Source organism: Canis lupus, chromosome X (assembly GCF_003254725.2).
Source record: "Canis lupus dingo isolate Sandy chromosome X, ASM325472v2, whole genome shotgun sequence".
NCBI lineage: Eukaryota > Metazoa > Chordata > Mammalia > Carnivora > Canidae > Canis > Canis lupus.
The window spans coordinates 87,919,867-87,947,044 of record NC_064281.1 but is presented as its reverse complement, the minus strand read 5'-3'; the positions used below and the strand labels follow the sequence as shown (position 1 = coordinate 87,947,044).

General features: G+C 33.3%; 1 protein-coding gene across 1 annotated transcript in view; it reads right to left on the bottom strand.

Annotated features, from left to right (window-relative positions):
• Positions 1 to 27,178, bottom strand: part of HTR2C (5-hydroxytryptamine receptor 2C) — a 302,050-nt gene that overhangs the window by 66,163 nt on the left and 208,709 nt on the right. Inside the window, exon 5 of the mRNA XM_025431462.3 lies at positions 12,384 to 12,584. Coding sequence (XP_025287247.1) covers positions 12,384 to 12,584 — 201 coding nt within the window. The remainder of the gene's footprint in view (positions 1 to 12,383; positions 12,585 to 27,178) is intronic.

The following is a 27,178-nucleotide window of genomic DNA, read 5'->3' as shown; positions in this document are numbered from 1 at the left end:
AAAGTCCTAGCCAGAGCAATTAGGCAAAAAAATAAATAAAAAGAATCCAAATCCGAAAGGAAAAAGTAAAATTGTCTCTGTTTACAGCTAACATGATTGTATATATAGAAAATACCAAAGACTGGGACGCCTGGGTGGCTCAGTGGTTGAACCTCTGCCTTCAGCTCAGGGCATGATTCCAGGGTCCTGAGATTGAGTCCTGTATCAGGCTCCTCTTAGGGAGCCTGCTTCTCCCTCCACCTATGTCTCTGCCACTCTCTGTGTGTCTCTCACGAATAAATAAATAAAATCTTAAAAAAAAAGAAAATTCCAAAGACATTCCCAAAAAAACTATTAGAACTAATAAACTAATACATTTTCAGGTTACAAAAAAATCAACATACAGAAATCAGTTGCATTTTTATACACTAACAACTATTTGAAGAAAAAATAAAGAAAAATATCCCATTTATAGTCTTATCAAAACAATAAAATACTTAGGAATATGTTTAATTTGTTTTTTGTTTTGTTTTGTCTTAAGATTTTATTTATTCATGAGAGACACAGAGAGCGAGAGAGGCAGAGACACAGGCAGAGGGAGGAGCAGGCTCCATGCAGGGAGCCAGATGTGAAACTTGATCCTGGGATTCCAGGATCACACCCTAGACTGAAGGCAGGCGCTCAACCACTGAGCCACCCAGGCATTCCACGTTTAAGCAATTTCATAAAAAGATCTGTGCACTGAATGCTGTAAGACTCTGGTGAAAGAAATTGAAGAAGACATAAATAAGTGGAAATATATGTGTGCTCATGGATTGGAAGAATTCATATTGTTAAAATGTTCATACTACCCAAAGCCATCTATAAATTCTATGAAACTCTTTTTCAAAATCTGAATGGCACTTATCACGAAAATAGAGAAGACAATGCCAAAATTTGTATGGAGCCAGAAAAGACACCAAACAGCCAAAGTAATTTGAGAAATAACAACAAAGCTGGAGGCATTATACTTCTTGATTTTAAACCATACTACAAAGCTATTATAGTCAAAGCATTATGGTACTGGTGTAAAAACAGACACATGGACCAATGGAACATAATCAAAAGCTCAGAAATAAACCCATGCATATATCTTCAACAAATATTTGACAAGGGAGCCAAGAATACTCAATGGGGGAAAGGATAGTCTGTTCAAGAAATAATACTGGGAAAACTGCATATTCACATGCAGAAGAATGAAATTGTACCCTAATCTTAACACCATTCACAAAAATTAACTTGAAATGGATTAAAGACTTAAATGTAAGTCCTAAAAGTACACGAGTCCTAGAAAAACAACATAAGGAAAAAGTCCCTTGACTTCAGTGTTGGCAAAGATTTTTCTGGATGTGATACCAAAAGTACAAACAACAAATGCAATAATAAATGGGACTACATCAAACTAAAAAGCTTTTTCATAGCAAAGAAAACAATCAAAAGATGAAAAGGCAACCAAAGGAGTGGGAGGAAATATTTGTAAGCCATGTATCTGATAAGGGGTTAAAATCTAAAATATGTAAGGAATTCATATAATTCAATAACAGGAAAACAACCCAATTAAAAAATGGGTAAAGGAAGATGTTACCATGCTGAAAACTTAAAAAAGAGTATGCAGAATTTCTTTCTTATTTCTTAGAACTGCATGTGAATCTACAATTATTTCAAAATAAAAAACAACTTATTTAAAAAGTTTTTTAAATGGACAAAAAACCCGAATAGACATTTTTCCGAAGAAGACCTATAAATGGTCAACAGGTACACAAAACAGTGGTCAACATAATTAATCATCAGGGAAATGCAAATCAAAACCACAATGAAATATTACCTCATACCTATTGGAATGGCTAAAATAAAAAAAAATACAGGAGACAACATGTGTTTTCAAAGATGTGGAGAAAAAGGAACCTTGGTGCACTGTCGGTAGGCATGTAAATTGCTAAAGCCACTATAGGAAACAGTATGTATGGAGCTTGATGTGGGGGGCTCAATCCCAGGACCCTGGAACCATAACCTGAGCCGAAGGCAGATGCTTAACCAACTGAGCCACTCAGGTGACCCCGAGGATAATCTTTTTAATAAGTGGTGTTGAATCAATTAGGTAGTCAATGGGGAAAAAAAAATCCAACCACTACAAGAATTAAAGTAAGATGTCTATTAGACTTAAATGTGAAAGCTAAGATCATGAAACTATTAAGAAAAAACAAAGCAACACCAAAACCAGAGGGATTTATCCTCTTGAACTTTGGATAGAAAAAATTTTCTTACACTGGATGTAAAAATCTCTATTAAAGTAAACACTGACAGAGTGAACTTCATTAAAATAGTAGAAAACTAGGCACAGACTAAGAGAAAATATTCTGAATATATTTATTCAGAAAAATACTCAATCTAGAATGTAAAAAAGACCTCGAGAAATCAATTAGTGAAAGATAGCTAAATTGAAAATAGGCGAATGTTTCAAAAAGATGCATCACAAAGGATATGAAAGAAAACATCAAAATTCATCAAACAGAAGAAAAAATCTTCAACATTGTAAGTCATGAGAGATATAAAAATCATTACTAAAACGAGACCATTACTACATACTTACCAGAACATAATTTAATTATTAGGACCAGAGTTTAGCAAACTGGGACTCAACGGGCCCAATTTGGCCTACAGACTGTATTTGTATTGACTAAGAATTATTTTACATTTTAAAAGGTTGTTAAAAACATATGCAACAGAGACCATAAATGGCCCACAAATTCTAAAATATTTCCTACCTGACCCTAATAGAAAATGTGTGTGTTGGCCCACAATTAAGACCAAAAATATGAATTTTTGGCAAAAACTTTATTTTTTCTTATACTTCTTACATTATATTTCTTTCACCTCTTGTTTTGTGGATGGTTTTGTAAATGGACACGAGTGGTTTGGAAAAACCTTTGACAATATACACTGAATAAGTCTAAAATGATCCTCAGATTTCTCTTTTGGTTAAAATAGCAACAGAATTGAATGTTTTTATTCACTAAAAAGCATGGACACTCCAGTTCTTTGCAACTTTATTTATAATATCCAAACACTGGAAACAAACCAAATATTCACCAATATTAACAAGATAAATTCATTTTTAAATGTTTATATAATGGAACACTATGTGACAATGAAAAAGAACTATTGATAAAGAATACATAAAAGAGTATATATTATGTGCTTCCATTTATATGATGTTCCAAATAGGCAAAACTAATCTGTGGTTTTAGAAGTCAGAATATTGGTTACCCAAAGGAGATTACAGAAAGGAGGCAACAGATCATCCTCTGGATATTTGGAATGTTCTCTATCTTTTCCTGTGTGTTCATTGCAGTGGTGAATACATCTGTAGAAATTCATTAAGCTATACACAAGATTTGTGTACTTTACTGTATATGTCACACTTAATTTTTTTTAAGTTTTAGTTTATAGATACCATGAATTTTATTCATAGACCTAGGTCAGAACCACTGACTTAAAGTGAAAATTGTTTCAGAGGTTGCAAAATGAGATAGAGGAGATATTTGGAAGGCATTAAATTTGTGAACCATGGCTACTAATGAGTCATGAGAGTGGACAAAATTCCTTAAGGCAGTACCTTACTGCATATCAAAATAACTAAATCACTAATACAGTAGAGAATTTCGCATAGCAATAGAAAATTGCCCTGGCCAAAGGAGAAGGGTGAACCAACATGAGAAAACCAAGGTGGTTAAAATGTCAAAGCACACAATAAAGAAAGCACGGAGAAAATGATATAAAAATAAAGCCAGGTTTGAAGGAATTCTCTGAGTAATTGAACATGGAGATTTGGAGAAGAACTATTATTCTTATCATGGGTGTACCTGCCTTACTTAGGGAAGTGAAGATGTGATTTGGGTATGGTGAGAATCATTCCTTTCACAGAGGTAGGAGAGAAGGAGATGTGAATGCATAAATGGTTAACAATTAAGGCTTAACAAGCAGAGAGAATGAGGTAATTGGATGATGGGCATTAAGGAGGGCACTTGATATAATAAGCACTGGGTATTATATGCAGCTGAGAAATCAGTAAATTCTACCCTGAAACTAATAATACACTATATGTTAACTAACTTGAATTTAAATAAAAAAAAGACATAAATCAAGAAATCAAATGAGTAAATGGAGTGACTGGAATGTGAAAAATATTAAGGAATGTTGAGGATAGGTTGTGTTGATCTGCCATGGGGAGAGAGAGAAGAATTCTAAAATGATTCTCAGTTTCCTTTTTGGGTAAATGGGAGATGTTGCTGTTCACTTGAGAAACAAAAATGGGTGAAGAAAAACTTGAGATGGGGGAAGGTTTTGAGTGCAATTTGGCAGGATGGCGTTTGAGATACATGTCCAACATTCATCTCTATACTCCTATACATCTGAAACTAGAGATCTGGATATAATCTGGATAGAAATAGAAATGCTTACTTGAGAGTCAACAGTAGATCAATTTTAATTTTTTCTGTGGATGAAGTAAACCAAGAAAACTGTATAAGCAACTGGAAAGAAGAGAATCTTGGGGAAGAGTGAGAGTAAAGCAGAAAATGAAGAGAATAAATAACAGCAGACAGAAAGGTAAGAGTGAAGAAAACCAAAGAAAAATGATGTCATAGCTTGCCAAGGAAGAGAGAATTATGAGGAAAGCATTGTCAACAGCTTCAAAATGCCACAGAAGAAGCTAAAATTGGAAACACAGCTCTTAGAAAGTGTGGCCCATGAATAACTGGGTGTCTCTAAGACTTTTTCAATGATATGGTGACATCAAAACTGCTTCCATAATAATATTTACTGTGTTATTTGCTGTTTTTTCTGTGTTTACACTTTTGGTGATGGTACCAAATAATAGTGGGTAAAACTACTGGTGCCTTAACATGAGCAAGACTCATGACACCAAATTGTACAGGTAATCATTGTTTTGCTCACCACCACACACTTTCAAGGAAAAAAGACAAGTTTTATTTAAGAATGCCCTTAGTGAAGCAGTGAAAAATATTAATTTTACTAAATTTTTACTTTCATTAATCCATGTGATGAAATGAAAGTATACATAGAGTACTTCTGCTGCATACTGATATAAGATGGTTACTTTGAGGAAAAATACTTATGCAGTCATTAGAGTTGGAGGATGCACTAGACCCTTTTCCTGTGATACAATATTTTTCCTTGAAAGAATGACTGCCAGACACACTAGCATTATTCATACTTGGATATTTGGCAGATATTTTCCTTTTTAAAAAAGATTTTATTTATTTATTCATGGGAGACCGAGAGAGAGAGAGAGAGAGAGAGAGACAGAACAGACACAGGCAGAGGGAGAAGCAGGCTCCCTGCATGGAGCCAGATGTGGGACTCAATCCTGGACTCCTGGACTCCCTGAGCCAAAGGCAGACGCTCAACCGCTGAGCCACTCAGGCATCCCTGGCAGATAGTTTCTTAAAAATGGATGTGTTGAACTCGTCATGTCAGGGAAAAAGACAGATGGTATTTACCGCTAATGATAAAATTTGAGCTCTCAAGTGAATATTGGAAATTTGGAAAACTTGGACACATCCCTGGGAGTTTGACACTTCTCCAATATTTAGAGACTTTTCTGGTAAGATTGGTAGGGATTACTAATGCATGCGATTTTTTGATATTGTATTAATATTTGAGAAATCTGCATAACTCAGGGAACCAATATTTTCTAACTGATCTATGCTTGATGTTACAAGATAAATCTTGGGTAAAATATCAAAGCGCAAGACAAATTAGTGGCTTTTAATGTAACAGTATATGAAACAAATCAGTGATATGGTTTCTAAGCACATATTGCAACTAAATTTAAGAAACTAAAGAACATACTGGGTTTCAGTGAGTATCAAAGGAAATGTCCAATGTTATCTGAAAACATTATTAAAATACTTTCTTGTATTGAAGCTACCTATCTATATGAGGATATGTATTTTCTTCACATAATTCAACCAAAGCAACTCACTGAGACAGATTAGATGCAGAAGCAGAGAATCTTGCTGTCTTCTATGAAGTCAGACGATAAAGAGATTTTTAAAGTCTAAGACAATGTCACTCTTCACTAACTTCATTTTTTTTTTTTTTGGAAAATGCAGCTATTTTTCAAAGAGCTATGTTATTTATATTACCATATAATAGGTTTCTTGGTTTTTAAATAAATTCATACATAAAAAAAGTCTCAATTTTAATTTCTAGGACAATAAATATTGAGATATATATATATAGTTTAAATAAACTATAAACTATAGATATAGATATAATAAACTATATCTAGTTTATAGTTAAATATATATATCTCTATATATAAATTATAGCCTTCAATAGTTTAAATGTGTAAAGATATCTTGAGATCAAAAAGTTTGAGAACTGATGAATTAGATAATTAAGAAGTCACTAATGAATTTGCAGAGAACAGCTTCAGTAAAGAGAGCTACAAAATTAATTCTTTTTAAAAAATATTTTATTTATTTATTCATGAGAGACACAGAAAGAGAGAGGCAGAGACTCAGGCAGAGGGAGAAGCAGGCTCCATGCTGGGAGCCTGACGTGGGACTTGATCCCAGGTCTCCAGGATCACATCCTGGGCCAAAGGCGGTGCTAAACCGCTAAGCTACCCAGGCTGCCCTACAAAATTAATTCTTGTGAGATGAAATATAAATGGCAATAAGGAAGACATGAAAGTGACCATATGATAAACTTGGCTGTAAAGTTTAAGTTACAGACTGGCCATAATTTAAATTAGTAAATAGATTAAAGAAAGTATTTTTTTTTTTAGACTTCAGTTACCGTCTTTCTAGATTATTTCATAATTTTAAAGAGACCCCTATCAAAATACAAACAGGATTTTGAAATGGGAATAGGAAATTTAATGTAAAAGTTCATAAGGAAAATTAAACATTCCAGAATACCTAGGCAAGCTCTAAAAGATAAGAGTTATGAGTGAAGATGAACCATATGGGTTGACAGTATTTATTATGGAATCTTCATAATTAAAACAGTGGGGAATTGGCACATGAATGGACAAACTATTGGAATACAACATAAACTTTAAAAATAAGCCCAGGTATGGAAGATAGTTTAATATACTATACAGGTGGCATTGTAAGTTACAGACTACATAAACCTTTTAAATAAACAGCATGAAGCAACTGAATGATTATTCAGAAAAAGATAAAATCGAATGCATATCTCACGTACAAAATAAATTCCACATACAAAAAATAAACTCCAAATGTATTGGAGACCTAATGTAAACAATGAGCAAGATATGTGTGATTTACTATCTAACCTGAGTGTGGGGCAAGAATTTATACAATCACGCAACATAGAAATGAAATCTGAGTGATAAAATGAACTGCAAAAAGGAACAATTCTGCATGGCAGATGCATCATAAGTGATAGCAAATAGTAAACACAGTAAAAAATATTTTCACTTATAACATGTAAAATGTTTATTATATGTGATGTATCAAGAGATATTGAAATTGAGAAAGAAAACGATTAAAAAACAAAAATTAGCAAAAGGTACACTTTGCATATAACTAATTTAGCAATGGCATTTTAAACATAAGAAAACAAGCTCAATTTCTTTCATGATAAAGTAGATGCAAAATGAAACTAAGTTGATATTTTGCACCTATTGGATTGGCAAAATTTTAAAAGTTTGAAAATACACTTTTTATCAAGGCTTTGGGGAAACGGGGTCTCTTACATTGCTAGTAGGAATGAAAAATGGCTCAACTCCTTACTAATTGTTATGTATACATTTACCTCTTGGTAAATTAGGAATTTTTGTTAGGAATTTTTGTTGAAACTAAATTTCCAAAAGTATGAAACATATACAGAGTGAGAAGTATGCAGAGTGATATGCAAATGATTATTTTTGGTGGAATTCTCAGTAATTACAAGATATGAGAAACAACTTCAAATGCTCATACCACACAGGAGATTGGTTAAATAAATTATGATGTACCTATCCAGTACAGTACTAGCAGGTGTGAAAAATAGAAGAAATTTGGCTTTTAAATGCAATGTTCTGGCCATATACATGATATTTCAGTTTACATCTACCATCTTGCTATGAGTTGATATAGAGTGGTTCCAGGACATACTATCAAGTGAAAAATGTCAATGTGTTAACATGTATGTAGTATTTTATCTTTTTTTTTTTTTTTTTTTTTTTTTTTTTTTTTTTTTTTTTTTTTTTTTTTTAAAGATTTTTATTTATTTATTCATGATAGTCACAGAGAGAGAGAGAGAGGCAGAGACACAGGCAGAGGGGAGAAGCAGGCTCCATGCACCAGGAGCCCGATGTGGGACTCGATCCCGGGTCTCCAGGATCGCGCTCTGGGCCAAAGGCAGGCGCCAAACCGCTGCGCCACCCAGGGATCCCAGTATTTTATCTTTTATCTAAGAAAAGATAAACAATATATGTGTGGGTTTTTTTTTTTTTTGCAAAAATAATCTCCAGCAATATACTTCAGAAATTAGTGAGTGGGTTAACCAATAGATAGAAGAAAGCCTGACATATCTCTGATATTTGTGTAGTTTTGACTTTTGGAACATGATATATATTTGTTTTTATTTTAATTCTAGTTAGTTAACACACAGTGTTATATTAGTTTCAGGCGTACAATATAATGATTCCACAGTTCCATATGTCACCTTGTGCTTATCACAAATACACTCCTTAATTTCCAACACCTATTCAACCCATTGTCCCTTGGCCCTCCCCTCTAGTAACCCTCAGATTGTTCTATATACTTAAAAGTCTGTTTCTTGCTTTAACTCTCTCTTTCATTTTCTACCTTTGCTTGTTTGTTTCTACCTTTGTTTGTTTTGTTTCTTAAATTCCACATATGAGTGAAATCATATGGTATGGAACATGATATTAAGGTTTTACACATTAAAAATAAAGTCAACAATGTGGGGTACATCAATATTGAGTGTATACAGAAACCAAAAAATCCCTAACTATGAACAATTGGTAACAGAACCAACAGAAGAAAAAAATTCAAATGAATCCTAGCATTTTGAACACAATGCTTTGGTTACATACACTTGGTGGGAAACATTCTAAAGACAAAAAAAAATTGTAATAACAATTTTAAAATAGCATTTTACTTATTGTACTGATATGAGGCTAGATATTCTGAAATGAATTTGTTGTATTGTAGGATTTTTAAAAATATAAATAAGAAATTAAATAAATAAATGAAAAAATAAATAGATGCATTTGGAGACCAAATTGCTTATTGTGAGAAAAATGAGGAATAACAAGGAATTAGGAAAGTGTCAGAAGAATCTTGCATTACTGGATTGGGATTAAAGGCATAGACATATAGGAGCAAAAATGTCTGAGTAGCAATGAGCATACTTAGATTCCATATCTGGTTTTATAAAATAATAGACCACTAAAAAGAACAAAGTTTCCTTTTATTGACTACTGATTTCAGAATTGGGGCATGGAAAATAAAAGGTGAATCTGGCATAATTCATGCCAGAAAGTAAGTGCTCAAAAACTGATGGTACATATTAAGAGGAGTTCTCATGAAATAATCTAGGACAATTGAGCATAAAAAATAATTAAGTACAGTAATGACTTAAGTAATATTGATTACAGCAAAAGTTTTTACCAATATGAATAAATAAATGACAAAGGGTGGGAGGGGAAAATTCTTCCTTACAGTATAATGTTAACTAATAAAGGAAGAATGATAAAGTAAGAAAAATTATAATTTTATAATCACATAATAATAAATGATTTAAATAATAAATGAAGAATTATCAATGGATTTGAAATCTATTGGATCAAAGCTTGTTGGAAAGTAATTTCTTAATTTCCAAATATATGGAGATTTTCTAGTTATCTTTTGATAAACATTTCTGTCTCATTTGAATTTCAGCCAAAGAATATGCACTTTACGATTCCAGTACTTTGAAATTTAGAGAATTGATTTATATGGTCAATTTTGATAAATATTATTTTATATAATCAATGTTTATTCATATTTAATGATACATTTACCATTTTCTTTTCTTTTTCAGTGATTCATTTAAAAAATAAACTTTGCATATAGTTGACACAATGTTACATTTGTTTTAGATGTACAACACAGTAATTCCACATGTGTCGTTTTTCACTGTTCCTGTTTCTTGCATCTCCAATCTTCTATCTGTGGCCATTTTCTTTTGTTTTAAGAACATCCTTTAGGATTTTCTTAAGTAGGAGTCTATTTTTATTGTGTTCTCTTGGCTTTTTTTGGCCCAATAAAGTCCTCATTTCACTTCAATTCCTGAGGTATAATTTTGCTGACTATATGGCTTTAATTTAGCATTCACTTTTTATCAGCACATTGACACTGTCACTTCAACACCTCGCTTTCATTGTTGCTGTTGAGAAGCCATTCATCTATCTTATCATTGTTCTATTGAAGTTCATCTCTATCTCTTTAAAATTGATTTTTTTCTTTTTTTAATGAAATGTTATGAGGGGTCCAAATGTTGATTTCTTATTCATTCTGCTTGAGGTCTGTTGAGCTCTTTCAATATGAGAATCAGCGTCTTTCATCAAATCCAAAGGCCATTATTTCTTCAAATATTGCTTTTCTGACATTCTTCACTCACGTTGTAAAAATTCTCTCACTTTATTTTGTTCTTAAGATTTATTTATTTATTTGAGAGACAGAAAGCATGAGTGCATGGGGGAAGGGGCAAAGGGAGAAGAGAAACTTAAACAGACTTTGTGCTGAGCATAGAGCCTGATGTGAGGCTTGTCTCATAACCTGAGATCATGACCTGAGCTGAAACAAAGAGTTGGATGCTTACCACTGCACCACCCAGGCTATAGGTCTCATCTTACTCTTTCTTCTCTCTTTTGTATCCTTCCAATTCTCCTTGCTTCATTCATCATTGTTTCTTCTAATCAATCTCCAGTAATGCTCTTTTTAGTTATGTCTAAACTGGCTTTGAGTTCTTGGGTTTTGTGTTATGCCTAAGCTCCAAATTTTCCAGCTGCTTCTCAAATCTTAAATGTCCCTGTTAATAGTTTGTAGTTTCCTGCTGAAATGTTTAAATTCAGGGATCCCTGGGTGGCGCAGTGGTTTAGCGCCTGCCTTTGGCCCAGGGTGTGATCCTGGAGACCCGGGATCGAGTCCCACGTCGGGTCATGGTGCATGGAGCCTGCTTCTCCCTCTGCCTGTGTCCCTGCCCCTCTCTCTCTCTTTGACTATAAAAAATAAATAAAAATTAAAAAAATAAAAATTAAAAAAAATTGAAATATTTAAATTCAGCTTATAATTTTCACATGCATAATACAAATAATTCTTTAAAGTCTATGTCTGGTAATTCCACTATCTTGAGTGTCAGTGAGTTCATTTGTATTATCTTCTGTTATGTTATACCTGATTCATGTTGTTTTGTCTCTTAATGTGTCTATCATTGTATTCTAGCTACTGCAATTAAAAATTATTAAAGGAAATAATTTGAAGTGTACAATGAATCTTTTGCTTATGTTAGAGAAATTAGAAACTTGAAAAATATGAAATCACCTTAACCCAATTTTCAAGCTTCAGATTTTTATTGGTTACACACATAACTTAATCGTGACCTGAATTTCATTGAAGAGTGGTCCATCCTTATTTCTAGTGTACATTCCAACTGGTTAAGTTTTGTGACTTGAATATTAGTATTGTTAAGGCATTTGTGAATATCTCCATCACAAGCAATAAGATGACCATTTCTCTCCCTTCAATCTCCCCCAAATCTTTTAAAAAATGGATTTTTTTCTCTTATTGTATAAGCAGAACCTAAGGAGATATTTAAAACCGGAGGCAAAAAAGTGTATTTGAGGTCAATTAATAGCACAAATTTAGTCATGTTTACTTCATGAAGAGTCACATGACACTATATACTTTTCCATTCAAGAAGATATGAAATTAGAATAAAATATTAAGATTAATATTCTGTGATAGATTTATATTTTTTAATTCTATATTTAAAAAATTTAGACTACCATATATCTTTATCTTCAAATCGTTTTAAATATCTCAAAGATTTTGTATCTGTGTTGCAGAATTCATTGGCATATTGATGCTTAAAATAATTTAGCAGCATAAATAGAAACCTTACATACACATATTAACATACATTTCTTTCATTATTGTTAACCTAAATATCAGATAAATAGGTTAAGAATAATTCTTAAATAGAATCCCGATTAAACGCAAATGTTACCAGTCGACGTCTGTACGTTGTTCACAGTACATAATCCGAAAGTATTGAGCATAGCCGCTGCAATTCTAATGGCCAAGAACGTTATTTACCTATCGAAATTGCCCAAACAATAGCAATCTTCATGATGGCCTTAGTCCGCGAATTGAAACGGCTATGCTCAATAGGATTACGTATTGCTACATACCGATCCAGCGAGATAGCGCAGAGGTGCATGATGGACGCTGTAGAAAATAAAACATCCAAAGAAATCCAGACGGGGCACAAATATCTAGGTAGTGGCCAGACATAATCTGAAAGAGAAAAGAGAGAAGACAAGAACATAGTATCCAAATTATACCACCTAGTTCTACATTTTAGCCTACTTATTATTTTCCTCTCATAATCTAAGCTTTTTAAAGAAAGTGAAATTTGAGAAACATTATTTTCCAAGTAATGATGATGACGATGATGATAATGCCTTCAGTGTTACATACACTATTTCTTATTGACATAAAATTTACATAACATAAAATTAATCATTTAAAAGTGTATAGTCCTGTGGCATTTAGTACATTCACAATACTATACGACCATCACTTCTTTCTAGTTACAAAACATTTCATCATTCCAAAAGGAGACCACTATTCATTAAGCAGTCACTCCCCATTCTCCCCTCCTCCAGCCCCTGAAAAATTCTAATCTGTTTTTGTCTCTATGGATTTAACTAATCAGGATATTTTATATAAATGGAATCATGCAATAAGTGCCTGGCTTCTTTCACTAACATATTATCTTTGAGGTTCATCCATTTTGTACCATGTATCAGTACTTTATTCCTTTTTGGCTAAAGCTCTTATTAATTGAGGTTTTTTTTTTTTTTTTTTTTTTTTGATGCTCTTGTAAATAGAATCATTTAAAAAATTTCCTTTATGGACAGTTCATAGCTAGTATGTAGAACTATAACTGCTTTTCAGGTGTTAATCTTGTATCCTGCAATTTTGCTGAATTCATTTATTAGATTTATTGTTGTGTGTGTGGATTCTTTAGGATTTTCTGTTTACAAGATTCAGTCATCATTGAATAGAGATAATTTAACTTTTCTAATTTTCCCTTGCCTTTTATTTTCTTTCTTGCTTAATTGCTCTATATAAAATTTCCAGTACAATGTTGAATGGAAGAAGTAAAAACAGCCATCTTGTCTTTTTCCTGATCTTAAAAGAAAATTTGTCATTCTTTCACTAGTAAGTAGAATGTTAGCTGTGGGTTTTTCATAAATACCTTTTATCATGTTGAAGAAGTTTCCTTCTATTTATAGTTTATTGAGTGTTCTTATCATAAAAGAGTGATGGGTTTTTGTCAAATGTGTTTTTTGAATCAATTGAGTTGATTTTGTGGTTTTCTTACCTTAATTCTATTAATGTGATGTGATTCCATTAGTTGATTTTTACATGTTGAACCATCGTTGCATTCCTGTGATAAATCTCATTTGGGTATGGTGTATACTATGATGTGATATTTAATTTGCTAGTATTTTTTTTTTTTTTTTTTATGATAGTCACACAAAGAGAGAGAGAGAGGCAGAGACACAGGCAGAGGAAGAAGCAGGCTCCATGCACCGGGAGCCCGACGTGGGATCCGATCCCGGGTCTCCGGGATCGCGCCCTGGGCCAAAGGCAGGCGCCAAACCGCTGCGCCACCCAGGGATCCCAATTTGCTAGTATTTTGTTGAGAATTTTTGCATCTATATTTATTAGTAATATTGTTCTATACTTGTCTTTTCTTGAAATGTCATTATCTGGCTTTGGTATCTGGGTAATGCTGGTCTCATTGAATGAGTTACAAAGTGTTCTCTCACCTATTTTGTAGGAATTTGATAAGAATTGGTGTTCATTCTTTAAATGTTTGGTAAAATTTGTCAGTGAAGCCATGTGGTCCTGGACTTTCTTGTTTTTTTTTTTTTTTTTTTTCTATTCTTTATTTTGTTTATCTCCATTTTAATCTTTACCATTTTCTTTCTTTTGATAGTTTGGGTTAAGTTTATTCTTCTCTAGTTTCTCAAGATCTTGAGTTAGGTCTTTGATTTGGGATATTTCTTCTTTTAAAATGTAGGCATTTAAAGCTATAAATTTTTGTCAGAGCACTGTGTTTGCTGCATCCCATCAGTTTTGATAAGTTTTTATTTCACTTTTCTCAAAATATTTTCCAATTTCACTTGTAATTTCTTCTTTGATCTACTGGTTGTTTAATAGTGATTGTGGTGTTTAAATTCCACATATTTGTGAATTTGTCAGTTTCTTCTGTTATTGATTTCTAGTTTCATTTTGGAGAAGATCCTTTGAATACTGATATTTAAAAATTTTAATGCTTGTTTTGAGGTCTGGTATATGATCTATCACAGCAAATGTTTCATGTGCAGTTGAGAAAAATGCTTTTTCTGCTATTGTTGCATAGGGTGCTCTATTATATGTTTGATGGGATTAGTTGACTCATAGTATTGTTTAAGTTCTCTATTTTCATATTTATCTTCTGTTTAGTTGTTCTATTCATTATTGAAAATGGGATATTCCTGTCTCCAAGTATTATTTTAGATCTTTTTCTCTCCTCATTTTTGTCAGTTTCACTTCCTATATGTTTTGGTCTCTGTTGTATGCATATATATTTGAAATTATTATATCTTCTTGATACTTTGACACTTTATTAATTTATAATGTCCTTCTTTATCTCTCATAACAATTTTTGTCTTAAGTTCTGTTTTGTCTGATGCCAATATAGCCACCTCAGCTTTTATTGGTTACTATTTGCATGGGATATCTTTTCCAATTTTACTTTAACCTATTTGTGACTTTGAATCTAAAATGAGTCTCTTATTGACAGCATACAAAGGAGGGCTCTTTTTTTACGTTTTTTTTAGATTTTTTAATTTTTTTAAATTGAAGTTCGATTTACCAACATATAGTATAACACCCAGTGTTCATCCCATCAAGTGGAGAGGGCTCTTCTTCTTTTTTTTTAATAATAAATTTATTTTTTATTGGTGTTCAATTTGCCAACATACAGAATAACACCCAGTGCTCATCCCATCAAGTGCCCCCCTCAGTGCCCGTCACCTATTCACCCCCACCCCGCACCCTCCTCCCCTTCCACTACCCCTAGTTCGTTTCCCAGAGTTAGGAATCTTTATGTTCTGTCTCCCTTTCTGATATTTCCTACCCATTTCTTCTCCCTTCCCTTCTATTTGAGAGGGCTCTTCTTAAATCCATTCTGGCATCATATAAACAATTCTGCTAATCTTTGCCTTTTATTTTATTTTATTTTTTTTGTGTAATTTTTTATTGGAGTTCAATTTGCCAACATATAACACCCAGTGCTCATCCCATCAAGCATCTCCCTCAGTAATCTTTGTTTTTTAATTGAACAGTTTAGTCCATGTATATTTAAAATAATTACATCTATGGAAGGAATTATTTCCACCATTTGTTATTTGGTTTTATAACAACCAAGTTTTAATTATTTTTTTAAAGATTTTATTTATTTATTCATGAGAAACACAGAGAGAGAGAGAGGGAGAGAGAGAGAGAGAGAGAAAGAGAGAGGGGCAGAGACACAGGCAGAAGGAGAAACAGGCTCCATGCAGGAAGCCCAACATGGGACTTGATCCCGGGTCTCCAGGATCAGGCTTTGGGCTGAAGGCAGCGCTAAACTGCTGAGCCACCTGGGCCGCCCCCAAGTTTTAATTAATACTAATTTTGTTTCAGTAGTATACAAATTTTTGCTCTGTTAATATCTCTTTCTGTCTTTGTTCTTGTCACAAATTACATCTTTGCACATTATGGAACCATTAACATAAATTTATAAGTACTGCTTTATGCATTTGCCTTTTATATAATAGAGTAAACAAAAAAGAAATAATCTCAAACCTAGAAAAGAAATTAAGATGGTAAGTAATTTCATTAAGTTAACATGTATGAAAAGATGAAGGACCATAGAAAAGTTTAAAAGTTTCCATAATTCATTTCATAAAACAATATAATGTGAATATCAAAACCTATAAAACACTGAAAAAAATGAGACTAGAGACAAATAACATTCATCAACATAGATTCAAAGTTACAAACAATACATTAACAAATAGAATTTAGCAAAGTGTCAAAAGGATAATACATTGTGTAAAAACAAAAACTATTTCAGGAATGCAAAAATAATTCAATATCATAAAAATCTGCCCATGTAATACCTTATACTAACATTTCGTAAAGACATTTTTTGATCTTTTAATAGATATTGAAGAATAGTTTGATAAAATGCAGAAGCTATTCCTAATTAAAATTTTAATTATATGATGATGAAAGGAATCCCCTTAAATTTTATAATTTACTGAAAACCATTAACAAATATTATAAACAATAATGCAACAAATACATTTCAATTACATTAAATTCATAAATTGAACAAGAGAAATTTACAGATAAAGTCTTCAAAGCAGTTACCATAGCCATACTCAAGGAAGGAAGGGTGGAAGCTCTTGAAATAAATAGAAAGAGGACATCTCAAATAAGAAGTAGAACTTATAAAAAAGTACCAAATGGAGAATTTAGAGTTGAAAAAATATATAACATCTGAAAGAAGAAAATCACTGAATAGTCATAATAAAAGAATGGAGATGACACAGATGAAGAGTCATTAAAACTGAATATAGATCAATAAAAATTTATCCAAATGAATATAATAATGAATGAATATAATAGGGATCTATGGAATAATATGTAGATGTGTAACATTGGGGCCACTGGAATCTGAGGAGGGGAAAAATTGATACAGAAAAGAGATTTGAAGAAATAATGGTTTAACTCTCATATTTGATGAAAAACAAATTGACAGATTTAAGACACTCTGCAAAACCCAAATGGTTAAACTCGTAGATAATCATGCCTAGATACATCATAATCTGGTGAAAACAGAAGAATAAGGAAAACACCCTGAAGCAACTGAGAAAATGACTCTTTATAGGGAACAATGGCTTGAACAACTTCAGATTTTTCATCAGAAATAATGGAGGCTAGATATAATCATAATCCAGAATTCTACATTCAATGAAATATCTTTAAAAAAATGACTGTGAAATAAAGATATTTTCATATGAGTGTGAAACAGAAAACTGACTGTCAGGAAGCTTGCTCTAAAAAATGCTAAAAGATGTTCCTCAGAAAGAAAGAAATTATACTACAAGAAAACTTGTAAACTTCAAGAATGAATGACTGAAGAGCAGAATTGGTAAATAATCTGTGAAATATAATATAATACATTATTTTTATTTTCTTAGGTCTTTAGAATGCATGTGATGGTTCAAAACAAAAATTATAATGTTGTCTGGAATGTTTTTCATGTATATAGATGTATCCCATATTACAATTAAAACAAAAAGGAAGAAAGTAAAGGAATTTATATGGTTATAGGGTCTTTGTATTCACTTGAAGTGATAAAATAGTAACTAGGGAAATTGTGAAATATTAGGTCTGTATATTTTATTTTATTATTTTATTTTATTTTATTTTATTTATTCATGAGAGGCACAGAGAGAGAAAAAGAGAGAGAGAGAGAGGCAGACACAGGCAGAGGGAGAAGCAGGCTCCATGCAGGGAGCCCAATGCGGGACTCGATCCCAGGTCCCCAGGATCACGCCCGGGGCTGAAGGCGGCGCTAAACCGCTGGACCACCAGGGCTGCCCAGGTCTGTATATTTTAATTTAGAGAGCAATTACTAAAAAAAACCTTACAAAAAATATAGTAAAAAAATCCAATAGTTCAATAAAAGTGGAATACTAAAATAAAATGCATAAACCTCAAAATAATTCAGAAATAAGAAAAGAAGGAATAAATAGAAAACAATAAAATAGTAAACATAGTTCCAAACTAACCAATACCTGCACTAAATGTAAATGGTATAAATTGTATCAATTTAAAGAGACAGACATGTAGGATTAAAAGCAAAAATAAATATTACCCAATTATATGCTGTCTGTAAGGAACCCTACAAGTTTGAATATGGAGATAGAGATAAATATACAATAAAAAGATAGAAAGGGACACTCAATGCAAACACTAATCAAAGGACTATTGGAGCTGCTGTATTAACATCAAAGTAAATTTCATTTCAAATAATATTACTAGGAATAACAAAGACCATGTTACAATGATAATGTCACTCCATCAAGGGTATATAACAATCCTAAACATTTATGTATCTAATAACAGTACTTCAAATTTCATGAAGCAAAATTGATAGGAAAAAAAAAGAAATCAAAATTATAATCACAATTATACTTTGAGATTTCAACTTTCTTTCCTCAGTAATTGACAAAAGTAGGCAGAAAATTGCCAGTGATGTAAAATACTGAGTAGCACTAACAAGGAACTTGACTAAATTGACATTTATAAAGCACTCTATATCCGACAATAGAAGAATACACATGCTTTTCAAAAGCCCACAAAAAATTGAGCAGAAAAGACCATATACTGGGCCACAAAATAAATCTTAAGAAATTAAGATGGTTGCTATAATGCAATGTCTACTCTCTGATCTTAAAATAATTAACCTAAAAACCAGTAACAAAAAGGTATCTTGAAAAAGTTCAGGTATTTGGAAATTAAACAACACAGTTCTACATTATTTATGTTTCAAAGAGGAAGACTCAAATTCAATGAAGAAATAATTTGAACTAGATAAAAATTAAAATAAAACATATGAAAATTTGTGCAATGGTGCTAAAACAGTGCTCAGAGGGAAATTTCCAATATTAATGGTTTAATTTAGAAAAGAAGAAAATCTCAAAACCATGATCTGAATTAATTAATTTCCATTTTAAAGTCCTGGACAAAGAAGGGTAAATTAAAATGAAAGTATCAGAAGAAAGAAAGTTGTAAATATAACCACAGATATCATTGAAACTGAGAAAAGACTCTAACAGAAAAAATTTTTTTAATGGAATGAAATGTTTTTTTGAAAAGATCAATAACATTGATAAACTTCTAGGCAGATTGAGGGAGAAATAAAAGTAGAAGACAACTAGCAATACTAGTGATGAAAGAGGGAATATCTCTATAGACTCCATAGACAATTATAAGGGAATTTTATAAACAATAGTTTGCCCATAAATTTGCATGCACATTTTGGGTCCTTAGATGTAAAACCACATATTTCTGAACCATGCACTGAATTCAGTGTTCCAGTGGAGAATCTGTGCTGCTGAGGAAAAAAAGGATACAAATGTTTTTAATCTTCAACAGAGTCAGCCTTTCTCTTAGACTAAGATTGGCCCACTTGCCACTAATTAAAGAGTGCCAAAGCCAGGGATGGTTGATTGAAAACTTAACCTAGGTTTGACTGCATAGCAATTAAACCCTTTTTAGGACTCCAAAGTCTTTTGAGATGGCATCCCAGGCTGTCATTCAAGTTGGTACTATTAACAGAACTAATTATCTCCCAGCAAGTCTCCCATAGGTCAGTATTTCCCATGTACATATCCATAGTGAAATTTTCAGCAATTTACAGTGAAAAATGAGAAATTAAGTATAACAGTACATTTTCAAAAATAAAGCTGTATTTATTCCATTTAAATGACTTCTCTTTATTCTGAGATTATATCTTCCCACTAGAATACAGGAGCAGAAGAGTCCAGCCCATAGGATTGACTGGATTTTGCCTTACCATTTTATTCTTGCCCCTCTACTCTTGAAAATTCAGCCCTGTTCTTGATATTTCCTATTCCTTTGCCTTTGACAGAGTTCCCTGGGTATGACTAGATACTACATCTGACATCAGTTATATCTTGTAAATATTTTCAGGAATATGCCACTAACTTTCTCCCTTGGAATCATACCCACCCCCTTGTAACTTGATTCTTCTCTGATAATTAGACTGTTTCCACCCACATGAACTTGATTTAGAATTATTGGATCTTCCCTGTACTACTGCTCCAAAATCTTTTGCTTCTGACATTGAGGCATTTTAAAAATTTACTGTTAGCTTGACCTTGAGTTTAGGGATCGATTTGACCTTGACCGTGAGCTTACAGATCCACTCCCAGAGCATTTTACAAGCCAAAGTGATAACATCCAGTGCCCCATCCTCTACTAAACACATTTGTCAGAGTGCCTTTCTAGTCATACAGCTCAGCACCTGTATTTCCTTGACACACAGATTTTGTGGTTCTTCAGTGAGGCGATGATGTTTATGGTATGCGTCTCGATGAAGTGGGCGGGGAGATGGGACATCCTACATATGCAACCAGCCAGCCCCCTTAGTATAAAATAGGGATTTCCTGGCAGCACTATGCAGGATGTTCAACCTCCCTGCCCATGTGAAGGTTAACTGCTGTATCACGAAGTTCTGGTTTCTTTTGGAGGGCTTGCTGCTTCATGAAGTCCTCTTCCAACTTGATCTTCTGTTCCTGATGCACTGGTTGTGATTACTAATAGCTTAAATGATCTAGAAGCCTGGTAACCAATAACCCACCTCTTATTTAAACTTAAGCTCTAGGGCAGTGGTAACTAATAACCCAACTCTTATTTAAACTTAAGCCTGGCACAGTGGTTTCGTGCCGCCTGCAGCCCTGGGTGTGATCCTGGAGACCCGGGATCGAGTCCCATGTCCGGCTCCCCGCATGGAGCCTGCTTCTCCCTCTGCCTGTGTCTCTACCTCTCTCTCTCTCTCTGTGTCTCTCATGAATAAATAAATAAAATCTTAAAAAAAAGAGAAAATTAAAAAAACAAAAACACCTTAAGCTCCTTATTCTGACAATATACTTTTCCATCGACTTAAAAAGAGAAAATTCTCCCGACACCTGAATGGTTTGATACGATGTGTAGTATCTTTTGAGAAACACCCTGGATCTGTTCCCCTGAGATAGTCCCACAGTCCATATACCCTGGAGTTTTCCATGTAATTTACAGTTTAGTTTCTTTCAAGCTGACCTCAAGTCTTTTCCTATGGGCATATAGTAAAAAACAAAACAAAACAAAACAAACAAACAAACAAAAATCTGCTGATATTTTCTTCGGTGGAACACTCAACAATTTTATGGATTTTGGGTGGTGGGAAAGAGAAAAAGACATAGAAGAAATCATGAATAATTTCCTGGTGGTCTTTGTCTAACCAAGGCAAATGAGGACTTCTACTATTTGTGCTACATGGCTTTACCTTCTAGTCATTAGATTTCTTGGAGAACATTATTATTCAAAAGAGAAAGGAGTTTAAACAGCATTTTACTCAAGCCGCTAAGAAAGCTTCATGCTTAATTTGAACATTTGAAGTTTAATTTCAATAGGAATCAAAGGTCTCTAATTCAAATAAACACAACAAACTCATATGTGTGTGAGTGTGTGTGTGTGTGTGTGTCCTTTCCCTCACACAAAGCTTCTCTCTACACAAAGTTCTTTTTTTTTATTATTTAGTTGTTTATAAGTATCAAACTTCTTGATGTTATATAACTTAATATTATCATCACAATATACAACATTCTCATACTTTAGAATGTGACATAGTTACACAACTCAGTACATAATATCCCTAAGAATAATAGTAAATTAAATATCTTAAAGACTTATTATTTCTCCTTTGCAATTATTGATCTTTTTTTTTCTTTGAACTTTTTTTTTAATTGGTGTTCAATTTACCAACATACAGAATAACCCCCAGTGCCCGTCACCCAATCACTCCCACCCCCCGTCCTCCTCCCCTTCTACCACCCCTAGTTCGTTTCCCAGAGTTAGCAGTCTTTACGTTCTGTCTCCCTTTCTGATATTTCCCACACATTTCTTCTCCCTTCCCTTATATTCCCTTTCACTATTATTTATATTCCCCACATGAATGAGAACACAAAGTTCTTGATTAGGTTGTGGAAGTTACTTTATATTTTACTTTTTTTAAATCACAAATGCTTATTTGTGTCTATTGAGGTAATCAGGTAGTTTTTTTCTCCTTTATTCTGTTAATAAGGGGTATTATATTGATTGAGTTTCATATGTCGAACCAACTTTGCTTTTCTGGGATAATATCTATTTTCTTGGTGTTCCATCCTTTTTATAGATTGCTAGATTCAACTTACTAGTGTTTTGTTAAGGATATTTGCATGTATATTTGCAAGAATTATCGATCTATAGTTTTTATTTTTTCTTGTGATCTATTTGGTTTTGGCATCAAGAAAATATCAAAATCCCCCTCTCTTTTACTTTTGCAAGACTTTTTGCAGGATTGGTATTAATTCTCCCAGGGAACTGCCAGATAATTCAAATAACGACAATTCTCTGGAAATGAGGATCTGAAGGAGGTCTAATCCTATTCTGTTCCTCTCTGGCAGCTGTTAGGCGGCTGGTTTGCACCATGAATGTAGGCTGTTGGTTTTTAAGGTTACCCTGAAACCTGAGAGGGGAATTGAGACTGGGGCAAGTTAAAATACCACAGAAATTGCTGTTCTTATCAAGAATCAGTCATTTTTCTTGAATAAACCCTCCCCAATTTCTGTAAGCCTTTGGTTAATTTCCAGAGTCCTGAATTATTTGATTCTGACAATTTTTGTAATTTTTCCTGTTCCTTGTAACAAAGAGAGGATTTTGGAAGTCCCTACTTCACCATTTTTGCTGATGTTCACAATGCTTTTTTTGTGTGTAAAAAGTACATCTTCAAATTTTATAATATCACAGAGTTTAGAAATAGTAGGATATCTTTCACACTGAGACCATATTATGTATAGAGAATGGAAATGGGGATTTTGAATAGTAGTATGAATGAAAACAAGGAAATGTCATGTTCATGCCTAGTTCTCAATATCTAGGGGATGCATTATATACACTGTCCTAAGTAAACCTATAGGTATATTTTATAATGTTTTATAATGCAGTTTTAACATTAATAATTGTCTCATATATTTTTGTCAGTCATCTCTTTATCTTTTAAATGTTTAGATTTTGCTGCAATTATTTTATTCCAGTTTGTTTTACATTATTTGAAAGTATTGACATAGGCAAGTTTTGCATTTATATATAGCCAAATTTGTCAGTCTTCTCATTTGTGTCATCATCAATGGCTTACTCACCTCAGATGTTAGGTAAATAGCCAGTAGTTGAGTAAATACCCTATTCACTTTCTTCTTGTTTTTCTTTGGATACATTTTAAAGAGTCAACTTTTTAATTTTCCCAGAATTTATTTTTGAGTGTGAAGAGTGCTGAGTATCTCAAATTTAACATGTTTTTTTTTATCATTGACTTTGATGCCTCATTTATCATAAATAGTATGACCCATTGCCATACTTTTTTCCTTTTGTTCCCATTGGTTTAAACCTACAACCACACGTTATTATACTGGCTGTAGGCTTAGAATGTATTTAAAGATGGTTTTTCTATTGCTATCTTTGGAAAGTGTTTATTGGAGTATGCATTGAAGTTTATTAAATGATTTTCAGTGGCTCTCAGGATGAACTATAGTGTATTGTGTTTAACCTACTGTAATAACATATTTATATATTTTATAATATAGTGAAAATCCTTACATTCATTAGATAAAAAGACACTAGCATTAGTTAAGTATATTTTTTTTTCTAGGAAACTTTACAGGGATGATATCATTGATGTCTCAAACTAACATTATAATGTAGTTACAGATTAAAATTAAAACCCCTGAGATTTGGTGATGTTCGTCCTCCAAGTGATGCAGTTGATAATTGGGAATTAATATACATATGAAAAAAAAGAAGAAAATATACATATGAAAAGCCATGATTCCATTCGGCTTATTCAATGTGTACTGCATTTCATTTAAATTATTTCTATACTAGTAACTAGGAATTCACTGTATAATGAAAAGTCAAACATGTAAACAAAAACTTTAGTACAATGAGTTAAGTGCTATGGCTGGTAGTGCACATGATATTCTGGAAATACTGAGTGTGATAAACTTAACTCCTCCCCGGGTTTATGAGATAAGGCTTTTCAGAGAAGTCTGGAGAGGGAAGAAAGTGAAGTCTAGAAGAAGCATGTGATTTGGGGAACACATCAAGAAGATCAGAATGATGTTGCAGAACATGATATTTGTGATTGAGTGAATTAGAAAGCTGGAAGGAAGAACTTTATACAGCAGTCTCCACTTATCCAGGGGGATACATACTAAGACCTCCAGTGGACACCTGAAACTGTGGACAGTACTTAACCCTATATATACTATGTTTTTTCCTGTACCTACATACCTATCATAAAGTTTAATTTATAATTAGGCATTATAAGAGATTAACAATCACAACTAATAATAGAATAACAATATACAGTAGTACAAGTTTTGTGAATGTGGTCTTTCTGTTTCTCTCAAAATATCTTACTGTATTGCACTCACCCTTCTTTTGATGATGTGAGATGATAAAATACTTCACTGATGAGATGAAGTGAGGGGAATGACGTAGGCATCCTAACACAGCCATAGGCTACTAGTGACCTTCTGACGCTGTGTCAGGAGGAGCATCTGCTTCTGGCCTGCAGAACTGAAACTGTTGAAAGCAAAAACCACAGATGAGAGGGGACTGCTGAATGGAGAAGTGGGAAGTTGACTATTGAGGTAGAACAGTTCTTAATTTTTGGCAAACTAAAAGAATAGCCATAAGAAAATCATGGGGCGCATGAATTTCCAGAAGGGTTTGCTTTTAAAAAAAGGCTTATTGCTACATTATTTGGCAATAATTCCAATAATATGGTAGCCTATACTTTCTGTACTGACAATTTTTAAAGTTAATGCAGATTTTCTCATTCTCCAACTAATTTTGTCTTCCTAATAAGTTAGAGACCATGGCTAGGAATGAGCCAATATTTCCTTTTATCACTTCCCCTTTCTAACTGAGGAGATGAAATCTTTGTTGAATTTTAGTATTGTTTTGAATTCTAGTCCAATCATTGTAAAGATTTTTTATTTTGTATTTATTCATGAGAGACACACACAGAGACGCAGAGACATAGAGGAAGAAGCAGGCTCCTCTGGGGAGCCTGGGGACTTGATCCCAGGATCCTGGGATCACGACCTGAGCCAAAGGCAGACACTCAACCACTGAGCCACCCAAGTGCCCCTGGTCTGATCATTGTAGTTTTTATAAACATTTTAAAATTCTACCATGGATTCAGTGCTCCTTGTTAATTTCTGGTAGGGTTTTATATTTCTTTTTGATTGATTTTATAGGACTTGTATGAAATTTGAAAGCAGTCTCCAGTACTTTTACTAATTGTTACTTTAAGGTAAACCAAAAGGCACTCTTTTAGCTTTAGCATGGGTTGAGGGAAAAGTATCCAGGAGAAAGCTGTGCCTAATTGCCTAAAGTAGCTATATATCTTGCAAGTCATCATCCAAAATCCCTTTAGCTCTTCTAAGTATAATGCATTGATTTTGAAAGGAAGTGGAATGAATTTATGGTCAAATAGATCAAAATAAAGCAGCATCAAGTAAAAGCAGCCAGAAATGAAAGTCTCACAGAAAAGGCTCTCTTCTAGTTAATATTCTCTGGAAAACCTGCCAAGGATGAGTAAAGCTTTATTTCAGTAAGGGACAGAAATGCTTACAACACAGAACACTATTTATTACATAATTTGTTCTGTGGAATTCAATAGATGAACACAGATTTTCTTTTGGTCAATGTGGACAATGCATGGCTCTCGTTTGGACCAGGAGGATTTATGTTTTGTTATGATTTTGTCATTCTATTAATAACTGTATGACATTACAGATGTTGACTACCAATATTACCATATATTCTTAGTAACACTCAAGTAACTTTTTAACTTCTTACTAATTAATTATATAAAATATCTGTTGTCCTACAAATCCTTAATGCTGGTTAGATGCATACATGGTGTAGTTTTTGGTTATACAACTTTGCAGGAAAATCCTTAAAATGATTACAAACATTGTGAAAGTAAGTCTACAAGATTTAATTAAATAGTTAATGTTGCTTAGCTTCCAAGGAAATACAACATTAATTATGGCTTACAAGTAATCTTGTACAGATATTTCCTCATTCTATCAAGTATAACACTTGAGTACAGAGATCATAACTATGAAATTGGGGTAACCAAAGAAGAATTAAGTTGCTCTGAGATCTGATATCTGTTTTTTACCCAATCTCATTTCTAGCTAATTTTCCTCTTTTGTTTTCCCAGGTCTTTGCACATTTTGACTCTTTTAGAAGGGGGAAGGGGCCAAGGGAAAGGGGGAGAGAGTCTTAAGCAGACTCCATGCCTAACATGGAGCTGGGGTGTGAAGCTTGACCTCACAACCCTGAGGTCATGACCTGAGCTGATCACAGAGCCCCCCAGGTGCTCCCATTTGCACTCTTTTGCCTAGAATGACATCTGTAAAGTATCCCTTCTTTAGGACTCCTTTCCTGGTCTGCAAACCTGGCTGAGAGAGTACTTCATCTGGGAAGCCTTTCCTAAAATGGCACAAACAGAATTGATTACTCCTTATCAGGGTACCATAGTACCCTGAGTATATCTCTATCCTAGCATATATATTTTACTGTAATTTTCTGTTTGTCTTTCCTGGTACATTATAAACTTCTTGACATTCCAGCCTGCCTTAGTACTCGCTAATGTTTCACATAGCTTAGTTAATCACATATATGTTAGTCTGCACATGTTGCATGATATTCCAATTCCCCTGATTATGATGTAATCAGGCCAATTCAGACTCTGGACCAATGAGAAATAGACCCATTAATGTATTAGGAGCACCTCATAAACAACTCCTGCCCTTTGTGGGAGTAAGCTGTTCTCACTGTATAGGTTCCCGGTAACTAGATTTTCCAGCATCCTCACTACAGAGAGTTCTTTGACTGACTAGAGTCATAATTTGTCATTCTATGTGGAAGCAGAATATCTG